Source organism: Bubalus kerabau, chromosome 6, assembly GCF_029407905.1.
Source record: "Bubalus kerabau isolate K-KA32 ecotype Philippines breed swamp buffalo chromosome 6, PCC_UOA_SB_1v2, whole genome shotgun sequence".
Lineage (NCBI taxonomy): Eukaryota > Metazoa > Chordata > Mammalia > Artiodactyla > Bovidae > Bubalus > Bubalus kerabau.
The window spans coordinates 106,991,296-107,005,337 of NC_073629.1; the positions used below are offsets into that span (position 1 = coordinate 106,991,296).

A 14,042-nucleotide genomic window follows, 5' to 3' on the forward strand; every position below is an offset into this window, starting at 1 on the left:
CAAGATCAAGTCTCAAGTGTCATAAGCTGGTGAAGATGGGTTATGACTGGCAGTTCAGGAACAGTCACAGGGCCTGTGATGATTCATGGGCAAGGTTGGCTAGATGTCCTGCCTGGTTTAAAGAGCCAGAGCAGGACCAATATATTCCACTGGGCTTTGCCTTTCTAATGCCTTGGGGGATCAGAAAAGAATATTTCAATCCAAAGCCCTTCCCATTGAGGATTTGAAGGATCTTAAAGAGAGACAATACTGTGTACTGGCTACAAGTGTGGACTCTGGAGCCAGACTGCTTGAATTTAAATCCCAGCTCTGCAGCTTACCAACTATGAGAACTTGAGCTAGTTATTTAACTGTTAAATGCCTCAATCTATTAAATGGGAGTGATAGAAGTACCTGCTCTGGGGTACTTTCCTGGCAGTCTAGTGGTTAAAACCGCCTTCCAATGCAGGGGTTGCAGGTTCCATCCCTAATCAGGGAGCTAAGATCTCACATGTCTCAGGGCCAAAAAACCAAAACATAAAATAGAAGCAATACTGTTAACAAATTCAATAAAGACCCAAAATAGTCCACATTAAAAAAAAATCTTTAAAAAAATGTACCTGCTTCAGAGTTCTTATGAGAAAAAAAAAATAGGCAATACATATAAAGTGTTAGAATAGTATTGGACACAAAGTAAGCTCTCTATATGTCACCTATTGTTAAGAAGCTCATAAGTGTAGCAGAGAGCAGTCGGATTCATGTCCACAAAATTCTGTCCAGAATGACAGTCTTTCTTCACCCTCCTAATTGAAATTCTTCCCCTGCCTCCTGTGTCCCTGGGCCTCCTGTGTCAGCTCCCAATTTTACAGACTGAGGAAGGCACAGAGAGGGAAGGGTCTTGCCCATGCTCATCTGTGGGCTCCCTGGCAGAGATGGGATTCCACCTGAGTTCCAGAGTCCGTTTCCAGCATCTCACGCTGCTTCTCCCCACTTGCTCATGCCTTGGGTTATGATACCTGTGAGCAGGAATGAGTTTTTGTTCTTCTCTGGGTTCCCAGGGCCAGGTGCTCAGGACGTGACAGAGTCAGGGTTTTCAAACACCTGTCTTGGGATGTCACCCAACTAAGGGGCCAGGGACGTGCCAGGTATGCTGTCATTCTGCTAGTACCCCAAAGAGAAGACAAAGCCTGCAGCTGGGAGGATGGGACGGCAAAACAGATTCAAGGGGGAACGGACGCTTCCTAAGGAAAAAGAGAGAACTCCACTGGCTCCTCCCCAGGGAGTTTGGCTCTGAAGTTTCTGGGATCAAGCCTCCACTCTTGGCAAGCTGATCCTCATCCCCTATCGCCCCTCCCACCTCAACGCCCTCAAAATTGGCAAAAAGCCCCGCCTCCCTTTCAGCCCCCTGTCCCCCAACAGCCTCTCTCCGATTTAACCAATCCCCAGAAGCCCCGCCCTACTTTTGACAGACCCCTAGACGTCCCTCCCCCGCACGTGGCCCAACCCGAAGCTATCTGCTCCCCTTTGGCCCCCGATTTCGAGTAAAAGGGTTCCTTATTATCGCCTTGGGTTGGAAGCTCTCAGCTGCCAGTGCAGCTGGGGCGGGCGGCTGGGCCCGGCATTGGGGAGACCCCCAAATGCGGGGAGGAGGTGTTCCCAGGGCCCTGAAACCTTCCAGACCCGCTCAGTGTAAACCGCCTCTAGCTTGTGTCAACATCCGAGGCCAGAGACTGGCGGGGGCTGGGGACAAGCTCCGTCTACAGGACGGGAAGACGGGAGGATGGGAAATGGAGGGGTTCATGGGGCAGGCAGAGAGATACCTCTCGGGGAGATCCCGTGAGGCCTCCTAGGACTCCGTGAGAAGTAATGAAGGCCTGTGTGGGGGAAGGATCGAAATTCTAGCGTGGGGTTAGGTAAAGGCTGGGTACTTCGCCATCCTCGCCCACCTGCCATGGCTTGGGGGCAGTGGGTGTGTTGGGGGAGGCGATGAATGATGTGAAGGCGTGGGCTGCTGACCACCTCATCTCTTCCCTCCCCACTCAGTTCCTCGTGGCCCTTCTCCGATTTGGGGTGGGATGTGCGGGGGAGGGGGGGATCACATCTTGTGACTCATCCCCTTTTCCATCCCCACCCTCGCTGGGCCCAAGAAGGAAAGGCTTAGAGCCTCTGCTGTGGTTCTTCCGTTCCCATAGCAACCGTGCGGTTGTTTTTGCGAATCTACTTCAATCGTGGACACTTTTAACCTCAGACGATGGCCTGGGGTCTGAGTCTCGGGGCGGGATACAGGCGAAGGTACAGCCCTCCCCTTTTCCTCGCGACTCTGGGAAGGTCAGGGCGGGCGGGCGAGGCGCGCTCCTGTAGCGGGGCCTCACTGGCCACCGGGTCCCCACCTGAAACCCCGCCTGCCACTCCGCCTCAGCCGACCCAATCAACGCCCAACATGCCCGGGGTGAGGCGGGGCTTATGCAAATCGTGTCGCCTCCGAGAGACTGAGTGATCCAAGAGCTGGGAGGCGGCTTCGGCGCGGACCTTGGAGAACCTGGAGGCCGGCCCGCGAGCCCGTCTCGGTCCCCGCGACCCGCGGAGGCTCAGAGTCATCCAGCGACCCGGCGAGCGGCCTCAGGTAACGCGGGTAGGGCCGGGCGGAGGCACGTATCCCCTCCCCCTCCACCCTCCATTCCCTCGTCTTCTGCTCCCTCGGATTCATCTCCCTGACCCCTGATTCCACCATAGGCGGCGGCTTATGGGGGTCCCGCCCCTGGCCAGGGGACCACCCACTCCAGTCCTGGCCCCGCAGGTCCCAGGGAAGCAGGCAAAGAAGCCTCCTTAACCCCAAAGTAACAACTGCTCTGGTCCCCAACACACACACACACACCCCTGGGGATGTGGTGGCTGATGCTAGAGGAACCCCTCCCCCTCCCCCATGGGTAGTCAGCTCAGCCCCATGAACACCTCCCACCTCCACAGACAGCCCCTAGCCACACCACCCAGCCCCAAGAGCAGCTCACTGCACTTCACACCACAGTGTCCCTGTCCCGAAAGACAGCCTCCACCTCCACAGAGAGCCCACTCCCACTTCACACAGCCCCTCAGACCGTCTCCACCTCCACCTCTCAAGCTGACAGAGCTCACAGCATACCTGGGGGCCACCCAGTTCTCCTCCTCATGACTCTCTCTCAGCAGGCCCCCCTCCCCATGGTCTCAGTGAGAGACAGAGGCCCATCTTCCGCCTCTTTCACCTGGCTTCAAGATAAACACTACCCCTCAGCAGACCACCCAGACCTGTCAGTCACTGCTGCCAAGGTCCCAGCCTCCTCCGTTCCCCTCACCCCTCACGGCCAAAGCACCAAGTTTTCTCATTCCACCTCTCAAACATCGTTCTAATTCATACCTTCTCTGGCCTTCTTGCACCCAGCCAGCCGCTCCCTCTCCCGTCCTCCTGCTCAGTGGGGATCGTGCCAAAGCTCCATGGACTGTTTGGCTCTTTCCCTAAGGCAGCCTGAGTCTGGAGGGCAGAAGAACTTGCCTTTGCTGTTTGACCAAGTCAAACTTCCCTCTCTGATCCTTCATGAGATAGGAGACAGAGGGTGGGTGGGCAGGACAGAGAGTCGATCTGATGAGACGATCTTAGATAACCTTCTAACTCTGACACACTCTGATTCTATGGCTGATTATGAGAAAACAGGACCCTTTTTTTTTCTTTTCCTGAACATTTAGGACATTTCAGAACGGAGGTCTGAGGGGCTTTAGTCCTCACCAAAAGGACATTGCTTCTTACCCAGGCCTGGGTATGGGCCTCCCCCTTCCTACACACTCTCCAGGCTCAGGCTCCTCCTTAGCAATTAGGAGTCTCTTCTTGACCAAGAGCCCACATGACATGGGCAGCTCCAAGGTGGAGGTAGTCAACAAGCCCACCTTTGGTTTATCATCCCCTGCCACTCACTAATAAGAAGAAGGAGAAGACCTAGCTATTGCCGCCATGGCTGCTGCTTGGAGAAGAGCAAAGGGAGGAGAAGAAAAAAATCTCCTGACCAGGGAGCTATTGTCACCATGGCAACAGTCTCAGCACCAGCTCCTCTGAAGCTTGGTGAGGGTGTGGGATTATTGCCTCCCTCAGTCCCTCCCACCCTCTCTGCCACCTTTCCATTTGGGGCCCACAACTCTGAGTTCTGCCCTCTGAAAGAAACCTCTGAGCCCAGAGGCACAGTGTCTTCACGCATGGGGAAGAGCCAGCTTCTTCAGAGCTGGAGGCAGCCCTCAAGAGGAGCCTGCCTACGTTCAGCCAGGCCACAGCTCCAACAGAACATGCCCCCGTGGGTTCTGGCCTTCTTCCTGCTGATGGACTCCACTTGACCTTGGGTGAACTCTTCCTTTCCTCAGATCTAGGTTCTGTTGTCTCTAAGAGGGTGCAACGGCAGGAGAACACAGATAAACAGCCTGATGCTGTTCCAAGGAGAAAGAAGGGGGTTCTGCCCCTTGAATATAATCCACAAAGGGACATTCATTGAACATCTCTGGGTTCCAGAGTAGGTCTCTCCAGGGCACTTCTGTCCTGCCACAGAGGGCAGAGTGGGAACCTGTGTGGGCAGCTACAAGAGGGAAAATGGGAATAAGGGATGATGACTTTTCTCACTGTCCGAGCTGCTCCCAAGCAGACAGGGTTATATTGGGAGAGGATAAGCTCTTTACCATTGAGCAAAATGTCTGGAGAAATGTTTCTGGCCCAGACAAGAGTGTAATGCAAAACTCTTCCCCAAATCAGGCTCCATTCTGGAATTCTAGAACACCAGGTGAGAGTCAGAGAGCTCTGGAGTCTACACACCTGTTAGGATCAACTCTGTGGCCTCACAGGGTCTACTCATGCCCAGAGTGCCAAGTCCAGGCTGCTGACTGTCTGCTCTCCAGTCTGGGAGAAGCTGATCATAAGGAAGTGGGCTTTAGTCAGCCCTGAAGGCTGATTGTAGCTGCATCAGCCCAGAAGAGAAGGAAGGATTATGAACAACAATTGAAGTAGGTTCTGACTGAAGTATGTAGTTGTGAGGGGAGTAGTGGGAGGTAAGGGTAGACAGTTGACTTGAGACATGAGATTTTAGAGGGCTCTGGAGTTTAAGGGGACCCATGGGTATGGCAACCCTTAGCCTATATTGTACCTCTGGGCAAAACTAGAAAAGACATTCTGTTGAACAGAGGAATCACAAGGAAAGCCCTCCTTCTGAGGCAGCTGAGTCCACAGGATGGCTTGGCAAACAGTGCCTCAGCTGGGTCTCAGCCCCTTTGGCTGTGCCCCTGGCCCTGACTATGCAGTGGCGGGGGCGGGGAGGAGGGGCATGGGGAGAAGATGTGGTGTACATTCCAGGAGCACTTCAAAAGAAGGAACAATAGGCCTTAGTAGCAAGTGGGATCTAGGGAAAAGGAAGAGGGGAAACTAAATGTAATTATGATTGTATTCCCTCCCTGATCCCAGGGAGGGAAGGAAGGGCCATGGAGAGAGAAGGACCATCACAGGTTGAGGGTGAATCTGGCTGTAGGTGTGCTGAGTCAGAGGCCCTGGTGGTCCACCCCAAGGATGGATATTTCCTAGGTATCAGATAGTGTGACCTGGAGCCAGCAAAATGGTCCCATCTATGCCAAGAGGCAGAGCAGAGCCATAGTTTTCCTGGAAGGCAGGTAGGAGTCTGTAGTGGACAAGAGGTGATTCAGAGAGGGCAGTCCAGGCAGGTGGCATAGATTCAGCCTGGGTGTAACTCTGAGCCAGTTTTCTCCTCTCTCTGGGTTCCAGTTTTTCACTAACATAAGGGGATGATCTTAAAGGGGATGATCTTAAAAGCTTTGGCCTGCTGACCTAAGAGTGGTAGAAGGAATGAAGAGAGATGAAGCCTCCTTCATAGTCCCTGGTGGGCCAGGAATCAAATGGGGACTGAGAACAGGTATGGCCAGGAGACAGAAAATGGTGGGAAGGCAGCACAGAGTGGGGGAGAGAAAAGGGGCAGAAGGTAAGAGCCACATAGACTCCATCACACACACACACACACACACACACGTGTGTGTGTGTGCATTCTGGCAGATTTGCAGTCTTATACACTGACGTGCTCCCACCCACTCCTACTGCTTACGCAGACACTTGGGTACGTCTCACAGGAGACAGAGGGAGAGGCTCTGCCTCCCCCACCAGACACCACTACCTCTGCATTCTCGAACTTTCTTGACAGTACCTGAGCCTTCAGTGTGCTTTGGAGGAGGGGGCAGCTAAGGATGGAGCCCGCCTCCTTCTGCCCATGTGTGTTTCAGTTGTGCTTTTGATTCCGGTCCCAGGACAGCTGTGTGGGACCCCCTGGTTCCAGGTTCCTGAAGATGGCATGCCACCCCGTCCCTGGCTTTCCCTGGGAGTGTATAGGATTCATCATCCTCTGGGGGTGGGAGGCAGGCAAGGATGTTGCTGCCTCCACTGCTTCTTGATCTTCTTGATGGCCCTGTGGAGGGTCTGAGATCCAGAGGTATTCTATAACTCAGGAGTCCCCAACCTCTGGGATCTAATGCCTGATGGTCTGAGGTGAAGCTGATGTAATAATGATAGAAATGAAGTGCACAATAAATGCTATGCACTTGAATCATCCTGAAACCATCCCCCCACCCTGGTCTGTGGAAAAATTGTCTTCCATGGAACAGGTCCTAGATGCCAAAAAGGCTGGAGAACGTTGCTTGAAGTTATGAAGCGAGGAGAGAGGGCATGGAACTGACCAAATTCAGACCTGGCTGTCTAGGGTACTCCCAGCAGTAAGGATTAGAAGCCACACAGGCATGCACTGGGCTGTGGAAGTGGAATTCCTTCTGCAAGCCTGCGGGTGTCCTTTTCCAGAGTGTCTTCATGACAGGCTACCCTGCAGCTGGGGTCTGGCACTCTTCCAAAGAGACTCAGAGTGGGTCAAATTCACCTCCCAGGTCATGTCCTGGGGAAGTCAGGCTCTAGCAGGACGTTCCCCCCATGGAGGCCTGACAAGAATGTCAACTCAGCCTTCAGGGCCTGCCAGGGCCCTCACTCCAGCCAGGCTTCCTGGGGAGGGTTTGTACCTCCCTCTGCAAGAACTTCCTCAGGCACAAGATACTTGAGGGGCTCATGGTCCCACTGGGGCCTGACTCTTCACCCTCCCCAAACTTGCTTCTCAGAAATACCACCTCTATCCATTCAGCCCCGGTTCTGAGCATTGGCAGCAGTCCTCTGTCACTCTCAGCCCCACATCCATTCAGTCCCCAGGTCCTGCCAGTGCCTCCTCCTAGCATCTCTCAGTCCATCCACATCTCTCTACCACCCCACCCTATTGTCATCGCCTCCCACCTGAACTCTGCAGCAGAGCTACCCCTCCTCTCCCGACCCAGGTCATCTCGTACACTGTAGCCAGGGAAAAATCTGAAAAACGCATTCCTTCTCTCTGGGTTCCCAGCACCATACTATAAACAATCTATAAGTATTTGTGTAAACCACAGGAGCTTCTGTGCCCCACGCCAGACTCCCTGGCGTGGATTTAAGGTGCTTTACAATCAGCCTCTTTGATCCAATTATGAGTTAGTGAAGTCTGGCTCATGTTGACTTTATCCCCATCATCAGCACAGGGCCTGGCACATGGTCAGCCTCAATAAATGCTCAGGGAATGAATGAACTAATGAAAAGGAGAAGACAGTCAGGGTCATCAGGGCTACCAGCTAGGATTTCTGTTTGTACAAAGGAAGGAGGGAGAGAAGCTTCTTGCTCAGGTGGCCTGGAAGGTCTTGAGGAAGGACTTGGGAGACAGCGCCAGGGGAACACATGAGGAACCTGTCAGGTAGGAGAGGAGCTTGTAGTGGTGGGTAGAAGCTGAGTGCAGAGAGCTCTGAAGAGCAAGGAGAGGATTACGAATATTCTATGGGTGTAGGGAGCTATGGAAGGTGTAAAGAGGAGAGGAGAGAATGAAGACTGTGATTTGCAAACCGGTCAGTGAGAAAGAGGAGAGCTGAGCCCTGGGAGGCTAGAGACCCTGGTTGCCAGGGGAGGAAAACTGCTGTGAGGAGAGGGGAGGGGCCTGCTTGGAGAGGAGGCCCTGTAATCGGGATGTAATAAGGGGAAAGCCCCCACTTTGTGTGCGGGGAAAGAGGGGAGCAGAGGAGAGGCAGGAGCTTCTATGGGAAGGAGTGTGGTGGAATGACAGAACCCATCTGTAGGAGGCGGGGGTGTCCACCGTGTAAGTGAGAATAAGACCCCTCCCCCCTGCCCCCCGCTGTGGAAGGATTGGGGGGGGTGGGGGCGTCCTGGCTGTGGGAATGTGCAGTTGGTTAGAGGAAGGGGCTGTTGTGGAGAAAGGGAACCCCGTCCTAGAGAGACTTGGCAGAAGGCTGCTGAGGTGACGGTCTTGCCCTGGACCAAACTGAGGGAGCCCCCTCTCCGCCAGGCCCTGCCATGGGGAAGACCAACAGCAAGCTGGCCCCAGAGGTGCTGGAAGACCTGGTTCAAAACACCGAGTTCAGTGAGCAGGAGCTGAAGCAGTGGTACAAGGGGTTCCTGAAGGACTGCCCCAGCGGCATCCTCAACCTGGAGGAGTTCCAGCAGCTCTACATCAAGGTAGGCGGAGCCCAGCACTCCGGGGGCGGGGCGGACGGGCGGGGGCGGAACCAGGCAGCCAGGGGGCGGGGCCCGGCAGCCAGGGGGCGGGCCGCGAGCGCGGGGCTGTCGCTGGGCTCCAGCCCCTCGTGTCCTCGCCTCAGTTCTTCCCCTACGGCGACGCCTCCAAGTTCGCGCAGCACGCTTTCCGCACCTTCGACAAGAACGGCGACGGCACCATCGACTTCCGGGAGTTCATTTGCGCCCTTTCGGTCACCTCCCGCGGCAGCTTTGAGCAGAAACTCAACTGGGCCTTTGAAATGTACGACCTGGACGGTGACGGGCGTATCACGCGTCTCGAGATGCTGGAGATCATTGAGGTGGGTTGGGAAGACACGCTTCCTGTCTTCGCTGCGAGGGCCGTTCTCCAGCCACCCTCCACTCAGGCCTCGGGAGCCCACCACTCCCTCCTCCCTCTTCCCTCCTCCCAGGATCCAGCGGCTAGCCTTGGTTGGGTGTTCAGAGTAGGACCGGTCTTGTGCTAAGTACTTTACCCAACAAGTCTAGAGGGTAGGTACTGTTAGAAACCCCATTTTACGGTTGAAGAAATGTATCAGGTGATGGTTCTTGATCCCAAATCTAAAAGGAGTCTGACTCCAGAGTCCCAAGTTCTTAACTCAGTGTTCTTTCAACAAATATATATTCTTTCAACAAGAGTCCAAGTTCTTTTTTTTTTTTTAAGACTTTTTGATGTAGATCATTTTATTTATTTATTTATTTTATTTCATTTTTTAAAGTGTTTATTGACTCTGTTACATCTGTTTTATGTTTTGGTTTTTTTGGCCCCAAGGCATGTGGGATGTTAGCTCCCTGACCAGGGATCGAACTCGTACCTCCTGCCTTGGAAGGCAAAGTCCTAACCACTGGACCGCGAGGGAAGTCCCAGAGTCCAAGTTCTTAACTCATATTCTTTCAACAGAGACTGCCACATGCCAGTCTCTGTTCAAAGTTCTTGCTTTCACAGGGCATTCCTTCTACCAAGAAAATTTAACAAAACAAAGCCTATGCTATGTCAGGCAGTAAGTATTACAAACAAGATAAGCAAAGCAAAATAAGGGGAGAGGGCAATGAAGGAAAAGTGATTTTGTGTGAGGTGAGATTCGAGGAGTAACCTGGATAAAGTGAGGGAGCTAACTGCATAGGTGTCAGGGGGTGGAGTGATCTGTGCATGGGGAAGAATAAATGCAAAGACCCCACTAGACTGTGTTTCCAGTGTTCAAGGAGTGGCTGGGAGCCCAAGGTGGTGGGAGAGAAGCGAGCTAGGGGAGAGTGGTAGGAAGAGGTCAGATAGGTAGTCAGGAGGCCGTTTCTTAGCATCATCATCTGGGGTAGAGACTTGACTTTCTTCGAAGTGAGATGTGAAGCCCTTAAGGGCTCTCCCTATTCTCCGTGTGGAGAACACACTGAGCAGGTGGGAGGGCAGCAAAAGTAGGGAGAGACCAGTTTGCGAGCTTCCAACAGCAGTCCGGTCACAGGGGGATGGAAGCGACAGCCACGGAGCAGTGGAAGTAGCAGGCAGTGGCTCATTATTGGACCTATTCAGAATTAGGGCTGACAAGATTTGCTATAAGATTAGACATGGGTGTGAGAAAAGGAGAGTCAAGAATGGTGTCGAGGCTTTTGGTCTGAACATCTAGAAGAATGCATTTGCTGTTCACTGAGACAGGGCCCGCTGGGGCAGAAGCAGGTTGGAGGTGAAGAGTTGGGTAGTAGACATGTTTGGTGTGAGATGCTGATTAAATAGCCAGTTTTAGTGACTATACATCACCTTCCAGTATCCTCACACGGCCCCTTGTTCTCCATGCCACCCCTGGGTCCCTTCATACATCTCCAATCTCCTGTCCCCATTGTGAGTGTTCACATCTCCCTCCTTGCCCCACCAGGCTATTTACAAGATGGTGGGCACTGTGATCATGATGCGCATGAACCAGGATGGGCTCACGCCCCAGCAGCGTGTGGACAAGATCTTCAAGAAGATGGATCAAGATAAGGACGACCAGATTACACTAGAGGAGTTCAAGGAGGCGGCCAAGAGTGACCCGTCTATTGTGCTGCTGCTGCAGTGTGATATGCAGAAGTAGAGGCTGGTGAGGGGCAGGGCCCCTGGCCAGGAGGGGCGTGGCCACCTCCCAACCCAGTGACCTCTCTGGCTGGCCCTTCCTTAGGGGGAGGGGGACTCCAGCCTCACTCTCTGGCCCACCCACCCCTCTGCCCAAGCCCTTGCTCTCCTCAGTCAAGATCCTTAAGGGACCACCTCACCCTGGAATAGAGAAGATCCTCAGGTATTTAATGGCCTAGCCCCAGCCCCAGTCTTGGCCCAGAACCAACATCTGCTGGGCAGAGGGGAACTGGTTTTTGCCCCAAGGTTCAGGGTAAAGGGAGGGGGGCTGGGTTCTGCTTTGAAATTCTGTTCTTCTGGGATTGTGCTTTATAGGATGTGGTCCTACAGACCCCAGTTAAAGGGCCAAATTGGGTCTGTCCTTCACTGAGGACCCAGAACCCTTAAGGATGGTCTGTGCCCTGTCCCCACAACTCTACCTGGCCCCTCCGGCCCCAGCCTTTGGAGTGTTCACTCAGTCCTTTCTTCAACTAATGTTTATTGAGCACCTATTCAAGGCCAGGCACCCCTAGGTGCTAAGGCTATGGTAGTTTACAAGACACATTCTGGCCCTCTGGCAGCTCATAGGGTAGTGGTCAGGGACTCAGACGGACACTGAGCTCAGGTGAGGAGAGGGTACAGCTGGTTAGTTTGAGAGGAACAGTTAAATCTTTCTGTTCAGCTCCACACAGAGCTGCAGAAGGATGAAAGGGAAAGTATTTGGAAATCTAGGAACCACGTCAGTGGGGATTTTAAGAAAAATTGAAATTGATGTAATACTTATTTTTTAATACCCTTTAAAAGAGCTAAACTCATTTTATTAGTTGAGGATGTTAAAACATACTTTATATTACTTGGTTTCTTGTAAAATGATTAAATGAATATAGAAAGTGCTAATTTTCAGGGGGTAAAAAAGAGCTGAGAAAAAAAGAGGAAAATATCACCCAGCTTACCAGATGACACATTTTCTTATCAGGCTGTATCCTGAACTGTCACTGTCAGCAGCTTCCGCTGCTTCCTTTTAAATGATCTTTTTTTCAATTCAGTGAGCAACTCTCTACTGTGCATTTAATGCTGGTTAGGTGCTGACTTCAGTAACGGAGAACACAAGGCTTGCCAAGAGTGAGACAAGTGTAGTTCCCACATCTGGATTTGGTCTAGTTTAAGGATGGGCTTTGTTCTTTCACTGCTCCAGAAGCAGAAGGAGCTAGAAGAAGAGGACCAGCCGGCCACTGTTTAGGCTGCCAGGCTGCATTTATGGATTAAATGCCTAAAAATGTGCCGGGCATGCTCCACTTGAAAGGCTTTTTCTAACTCCCAATCCTGAATCTGCCAGGTAATTTGTCATCTTCCAAGTACACTGGCTTTGCTTTTTAATGTCTGCTTTCCAATTTTGAATCAGTGAGCTCTACAGCTGCATGCTTTGACTGCTGGAAGATTAATCTTGCTTCTTCATCAAGTCTTTCACTTTACTTTCTCCTGTACTTATAATCAGAAATTAGCTTTGATGTGCAGTGACAGTGGATTTCCTCTTGAACTGCTGGTGAAAACAGTCTAGTTCACAGGTGCTGTCAACCCAGTGTGGGAGCAGGGAATGATTGCTGGGTTGGGGAGTACAAGAGTATACCTTCAGGAAAGGGATGCAGCATACCTCTTACTTCCAAGTCCTCCCTCTCTGCAGATAGAGACTCTTGGGGAAGCTGACTCTTTTCCTCAAAGTCTCCTAGACCTTCCTTCTTGCTGCCCTTGGAGATGGCAAGCCCACTGAGTTGTCACCCTCTTTTCATCCTTCTGCCTATGACCAGCCACATGGTCAGGCTGGGGAATTCACATCCTTGGGCCATAACCAGCAAGTGTTTATCCAGTAATGCCTCAAGGGATGTTCCATTACTCTCAGGAGCTGGCTGTTAAGTCTGTTTTATGCTGCCAGTCAGCACCAGAGATACACAGGACTCTACAGCCCAGCTCAGCTTCGACTTCCAGTGGGAGACTTTTTACAAAGTGGGGTTCCTATCCCCCAAATGTTGACTCTAACCTAATTCACAATCACACAGAACTTCATGCTTTAGATCTTGCCATTGACCCCATCTCATTCTATCCTCACAGCCTAGGGAAATAGGATTCTTCATTCCATTTCTCCACGCTAGGAAACTGAGGCACAGAGTGGAGTTCCTAGTGCATGAGCACAGCCAGGAGATGGCACAGTGCCCACACTTGAGCCCGGGGCTCTATGAGGGCCTCTTCCCTGATCATTCCTCTGACTCTGAGTGGTACAGAGGTTGACTGTAAAGAAAGCTAAGTTGGTTTTGATCCTTTACAAGCTTCCTTCTAAGAAGTATCTGAGGCTCTGGTCTTCCAAAAAGAAATAGGAGCTTGACTGAAGCCCCCACATTTTCAAACATCTTATTTTCTATTTCTGGGCAGCTCTGCTAATAGGTCAGTGCTGTCTTAGGAGGCATCTGACTCAACCTTGGAAGCATCTTGCAGTGTCTTTACTATTTTCCTCCCTAAGGGAACTTTTTTTTTCCCTCTCTCTTTCTTTCTTTCTAACTGGTGGGAAAATCCTACTCATGAAAGCATGTTTGATCACTCCAGGCTTCTGGACACATACCATGGGTGATACGTGCTGTTCAGGTCGAAGGTTCTCAGCCATCCCAGCAGGGTGAACACATAATGTCAGGCTGGGAACTGAGACCCCCATCTTGTTCATGGGAGGAGCCACAGGCAGGCCAGGCTTTGCTCCCACATGCTCCTGGATGTCCTGGGGACTGTGCACTTGGGAATTCCTGTGGTAGGGCAACAACCCTGCCTTGAGAAGAGAGGCAGTCCTCCTATCCCTGCCCCAGCAAAGAAGGACTTGCCACAGAGTTAGCAGAGTATGAAGTATGACTTGCATAGACACGAAAATATATGGACAGTTAAAATGTTGATATATCCAAACTCTCCCTTGAAGTTCTGTATCTTTTTGCAGCACCTCTGTGAATTGCAAGGTCCCTAATCTGCCTTCTAACTGTATTTTGCCCTCATTTATCCTTTTGGGCTAACTGATGAGCCCTTTATTTCTTCTCTCTAAAAATCATCACTGGGACTTCATGGCGATCCAGTGCTTACAATTCCATGCTCTGACTGCCAAGGATCCGAGTTCAATCCCTGGTTGGGGAAATAAAATCCCACAAACCAAGTGACTCAGCCAATATATATATATATATATATATATATATATATCATTATGAAGGGGAACTTCAGATGTCCACTCTAGTCTTTTGAGTTGTAGTCAAGATTATATGACTTACCTTTAAATCAAAAGTTAAGAAAAAGGAAGCCCATAAGCAAAGG

General features: G+C 51.7%; 2 protein-coding genes across 2 annotated transcripts in view; one reads left to right on the top strand and one right to left on the bottom strand.

The window, feature by feature from the left end:
• PPIE (peptidylprolyl isomerase E) overlaps positions 1-14,042 on the bottom strand; it is a 111,793-nt gene that overhangs the window by 57,713 nt on the left and 40,038 nt on the right. The gene's annotated exons all lie outside the window — the stretch shown is intronic.
• HPCAL4 (hippocalcin like 4) lies at positions 2,473-13,874 on the top strand. The gene is made up of 4 exons (XM_055586304.1): positions 2,473-2,602; positions 8,400-8,569; positions 8,713-8,928; positions 10,492-13,874. Exons 2-4 carry the CDS (start codon positions 8,408-8,410, stop codon positions 10,687-10,689), a joined length of 576 nt encoding a protein of 191 aa, XP_055442279.1. The 5' UTR covers positions 2,473-2,602; positions 8,400-8,407; the 3' UTR covers positions 10,690-13,874.